We start from the raw sequence: 5,186 nt of genomic DNA, 5'->3' as shown, positions 1-5,186 counted from the left end.
TCATTGTTGTGGGCGGGTCTGGGAACCAGAGCCCGCCTGATGCAAGTTTTTTGAGCTATCTGCCATACTAGTATCCGTATCTGCCAACTGTCGACTATCCTGCCTGCGACGCTTAGCCAATGCCGTTACCCCCTCCTCCTCCTCCTCCTCACGGCCTTGTACCCCTACCGGTTTTTCCGGCGCCACCCTCACAGGTTCCAGGCGGATCGGTGGCTCATCCTCGGTTAGTAGCCATGATTCACCGACTGGCCGTGGTCCTCTTGCCTGCCCAGCTCGCATCCACACCCCATAAGGGTATTGTTCAGCAGTCAACGTCGAGTTTCTAGCTTTCAAGCAGAACTTTTCCGAGTGCCCCAAAAGTCCACAGAAAAAGCAAAAGGTATGTAGTCTCTCATATTTGAAATTCACCCACCCCCAAGTCTTGTCCCGGCGAATCAATTTCATCCTCCTCTTCAGGGGCTTATCCACAGACATACAAACCCTAATTCGGTAGAAAGTTTTGGGTGGCCCCTTCATCTGCCTCTCATCAATCTTTAAGAATTTCCCCAGAAAATTCCCTGTCTGTTCAAGTACCGGCACCGTATTATAACCAACCGGCAGGTTGTACACCTGCACCCATAAATCCACTGTATCAAGCACCATATCCTCCGGCAATTGACCATCCTTCACCTCCCTACAGAGCAGTGTACAATTCTCGAAGGACCACGGTCCCTCATCCATAACCCTCCGGACATCCGTTATGTGATGGAAAACAAATTGAAACAGATTCGGTTGGAGCTCTGTGATATGCACACCACTTACCGGTTTCCATGCCGAGGCCATAACCTGTCGCATGTACTCAGCCTTGATTAACCGTTGAGTCAGAAATCGGCCAACCACCACCCAAGATTCCGCTGCCGCCGCTGCGCCACTGTCGACCGCCGGCGCCTCAACACCGGCGTCCTCGTCTTCCAACTCGATTTCGGCCCATCTGCTCGATAGCCCCGCTATCTCCGCCTCCGTTGCTGCCATGCCCGTCGTCTAGACGCCTGCTGTTCGCCAGACGTGAAGCTTGCCGATCGTGCGCGTCCTCCGCCGTAGCCTGCTACGCATACAAAACCCTAGTTACGGGAGAAAACGAGAGAGAACCTTAACGTAGAGGGAGAGAGTTTTGCCTTCTCGTATTATTAGACTAGTACTATAATTAACAATATTATTATGGTCTTTTGAAAATTAAATGTTTATTATCACCATTTAATTTTCACAATACCATATGACTTTATTATATATAGGATAGGATAGGATAGGATATGATAGGACAGGATAAGATAGGATTATTATTATTATTATTATTATTATTATTATTATTATTATTATTATTATTATTATTTAAAAAGCTAGATTGAAGAAAAAATTCAAAAGCACATTTTAAGATTACAAATCTCGCAAAAGAAAGACACGTAGCTGAAATTTAAAAAATATATATCATCCTCATATAGGACATTTTAAGATTAGTATCTGCATAGGTTTAGCTCAATAGTTCGGTCGGCAGTATTTGAGAGAAGAAATCAAGTTTCGAACCTCGCGGCGGTAATGTGGGAATTATGCTTCAAGTGGACAGATCCCTTGTGCGCATGACATTTGACCCTGTCTGCTGAGCTATTGAGTCACCGTGATTTGTATCTTCCCAAATGCTCTGTCCGACCGGCATGTAGGGGGGCCATTGGGGTTGGGGATTCAACCTTTATGGGAGATGGATTGAAACTTGAACCCGGTTAAGGGGTGTGAAAAGTCTAATGAAAATTAGTTTACGAGTTAATTCTAGCGGACATTTTTTTTTTTTTATCATTGGTGGTGATTCTAAATTTAGTCCTAGACTATCATTTTTGTCATTTAACACCCCAGACTATTATATTTTCGACAATTTAGTCCTTCCAATGACTTTTTTGGTCAAATCATATTTTAGGCAAGGGTATTTTAGTGGTATTCCATCGAAAGTCCATTGTCTTTGGTGGTATTTTCAAATTTAATCATAAACAATTGTTTTTACCATTTAACACCCTAGACTATTATATTTTAGACACTTTTGATCCTTTCAATGACTTTTTTCGGTGAAATCCTATTTTAAGAAATGGTATTTTTTTGACAACAAAGAAGAGGTTTTTTTTTTTTTTCTTTTTACCTTTTTTTTTTTTTTTTGCTCTACAACTATTGTAGATGATTCATAGAATCATGGACTAAAATAATATCAGTTAAACATACTGAAGCCAACCGAGTGACGACATATTGAAATTTTCAACTACATTGCAAAATGATTCTCCCATACCAAGAGGTCCTCAGGTACTTGATGTCACCATTGACAAAAGATGATTTAGGGTCGGGTTGAAGGAGATGAAGACAAGAGTCAGGTGAAGGAGATGGTGCGATGCAAGGATGAAGAGAGGAAAAAAAACTGGCGTAGAAAACCGATAAAATTAGAAGAGACGAAAATGCCATTACCTAAAATAGGGTTTCACTTGAAAATTTCATATGAAAAATAAAAAATGTCCAAAATATGATAATCTGAATTGCTAAATGGCAAAATCGAATGTTTGAGACTAAATTTAGAATTGTCACCAAAGAAAAGGGACCTCCGCTAAAATTAAATTATTGAGAAAATAATACAAAAATTAAAGAGACAAAAATATCATTTCCAAAAATAGGATTTCACCGGAAAAGTCATCGGAAGGAACAAAAGTGTCCAAAAATATGATAGTCTAGGATGTCAAATGACAAAACCGATAGTCTGACACTAAGGTGCGCCATTTTAAAACTTTTGGTGCGTGATTTATGTACTTGGTGCGCCATTTTAAAACTTTAGGTGGGTAATTTGCGTTCTAAGATGCTTTATTTGTGTGCTTAAGGTGCGTGTGTGTAACACCCCGTGTTACGAGTCCTAAAACCAATGAATTAATTAATTGATTAATAGCCCAGGAGAAAGAATAAATTATAATGATTAATTAGGGAAAAAGGCCCACCGTAGCCCATGGGCCCAAATATATAAACCCAACCCCTAACCCCAATAGGATTAAACTCTAAATAAAACCCCTAGATCTATAAATAGGGAACTTAGGGAGCACCTAGAACCCCCCCACACGCCTAAATGCCCCACCACCCCAGGAGAGCTCCAAGAATTCCCTTAGAAGAAAGCAAGAAAGCAAGAAAGCTTAAAGAAAGACCCTTCATAGCCAAGGAACTAATTAAGGCTAAGAGGTAACCCATGTCTCAACCAAACCTATTTTCATAGCTATGATTTCCCCTTAGGGTTTCCCCCATATTATTGTGTATTAATGACTTGTGATGATTATTGATGATGATTGATGTGATGATCCCATGGGAGATCTTGATAATCTTGATATTGGGAGATTCTTGATAATTATGATATTCTTGATGATTATATGGAGCTCTTGATGATTATGTGTTGTTCTTGATAATTGGGTGATGCTCTTGATGTTTATGTGTTATTCTTACCGAATCTTGCAATTAGAAGACGAACCGTATTCTTGTTGATATAAAAGTGATTAGAACCCTAGGTTGTATCGTATGATCTTATTCTTGGATTATCGGGTGGGGAAATCGCATGTTTGGGTGTTGATTATATTTAGAAAAGCATGATAGGTTATGTGCCGTTCGTTTCTTATATTTGATTCGTTAATTGTCTACGTGTTGTCGTTAATTGCGTTGTAAAGTGTCTAAGCATGGTTTCGGGTTCCACAATGATTCCCGGGACGTTTTTGGTGTGAAAAGAGTAAGTGGGGGGTAGGGGACCCGCCACCTACCCACGGCCGAGATTTCACGTCCGGTAGCGGGCAGCCGACGGGCGGCCAGCTGCCCGCCGGCGACCCGCTGCCCGGAACAGTAAAACCGGCGGGCAGCCGGCGGGTGGCCCCCCACCCACCGGCTACCCGCTGGAAAATTCCCCCACTCGGGAGTTCGGCTTCCCCGTTTGATGTTCCCTCGATCCCCGTGGTGTCCCAACGGGCCCCGTTTATCGTGCCTACGTCTAGTTTGATGTTTCGGGTACCGTTCGTAGGTTTATGTGTCTATTATATTGCATGCTAGTTGAATTGGTATCCCGTTGACCTAGGTGGAAGGAGTTTGAACCCCTTAGGACTATTCTTAGTATGTGATGGATCACGCATAGGTTTTGTTATACGTTTTCTCCCCCTTCCTAATGTGTAATGTGGGTTGCATGTGCTTGCTGGGTGATATGTGTGTGTGTTACCCCAATTCGGTTGCGATCGGATTGGTTATCCTGAGCTGCGGTTCAGAAGCTGGCTGCGGTCAGATTGATACTCTTGGGCTGCGGTCCACCGTTTGCTTGCGATCAAACGTTTCTATACGAGCTGCGGTTCGTCCTTTTTCCTGGCTGCGGTCAGATGACATTCTCTTGGGCTGCGGTCCACTGTTTGGTTGCGATCAAACACTATGATGAGCTGCGGTTCATCGGTCGGTTGCGATCGACCCCTCCGTGTTTCGATACGGGGCAGGGTGCCGCGGGGCCGTGTCAGAGCTATATGCGCTGACCCTCATGTATGGGCATGCGATTGGTCCTGTGGCGCCAACAAAGTGTGCTACGTGTTGAGATATGGATGAGTGGTGATCATGAGTGTCTTGGGGGATGTGACTACGAGATTTATGTTGGGGATTGTTGATGTTGAGTTATGGTTATTGTTTATGCTTTGCCTTATCTGCCTTATCTGTTGTGAACTGCATATGCTCGTTATAACTGTTGCTTGTGTCTGGCCTTATCTGTCGAGTCATTCCCGGTTTTAATGCTAGAGTTCGTAGGATATATCCTCATGCTCAAAATGGTTTTCATATATCTATATATATCACTATATGTATTGTATTTCAACGCGTTGGAGTGGGTTACCAGCATCTCTCGCTGAACAGATATATTTGGCTTTCAGGCACAGAAGACTAAGTCACTGGAGCGCGCTAGAACTTGGAGTTAGAACTAGATAGTTTCCCTTTGGCCTGCGTGCCACGTTTATGTAATTACGTTTCGAGGATACTAGTTAGTTAACCTGTGCACTTGGGTTCTCTAGCCCAGGTGTGGCATAGCACCCCGTACGCTTGTATTTATTTCTTGGGATTTAATAAGATTCTACCTTTGATATGAGTTTTTAAATGTCTTAAAAATCTGGGGTGTTACAGTTGGTATC

General features: G+C 42.8%; 1 protein-coding gene across 1 annotated transcript; it reads right to left on the bottom strand.

The window, feature by feature from the left end:
* LOC109189726 lies at window positions 1–1,011 on the bottom strand. Its single transcript, XM_019340337.1, has one exon. It carries the CDS (start codon window positions 1,009–1,011, stop codon window positions 1–3), a length of 1,011 nt encoding a protein of 336 aa, XP_019195882.1.
* Window positions 1,012–5,186: the final 4,175 nt, after the last annotated feature.

The sequence above is a fragment of the Ipomoea nil genome, unplaced genomic scaffold (genome assembly GCF_001879475.1).
Source record: "Ipomoea nil cultivar Tokyo-kokei standard unplaced genomic scaffold, Asagao_1.1 scaffold1562, whole genome shotgun sequence".
Lineage (NCBI taxonomy): Eukaryota > Viridiplantae > Streptophyta > Magnoliopsida > Solanales > Convolvulaceae > Ipomoea > Ipomoea nil.
Note: the sequence above shows the minus strand (reverse complement) of the source record. Positions and strands in the feature narration are given on the sequence as shown.

Coding starts and splice junctions, on each gene's coding strand:
- LOC109189726 (XM_019340337.1), bottom strand. CDS start 1,011: ATGGCAGCAACGGAGGCGGAGATAGCGGGGCTATCGAGCAGATGGGCC.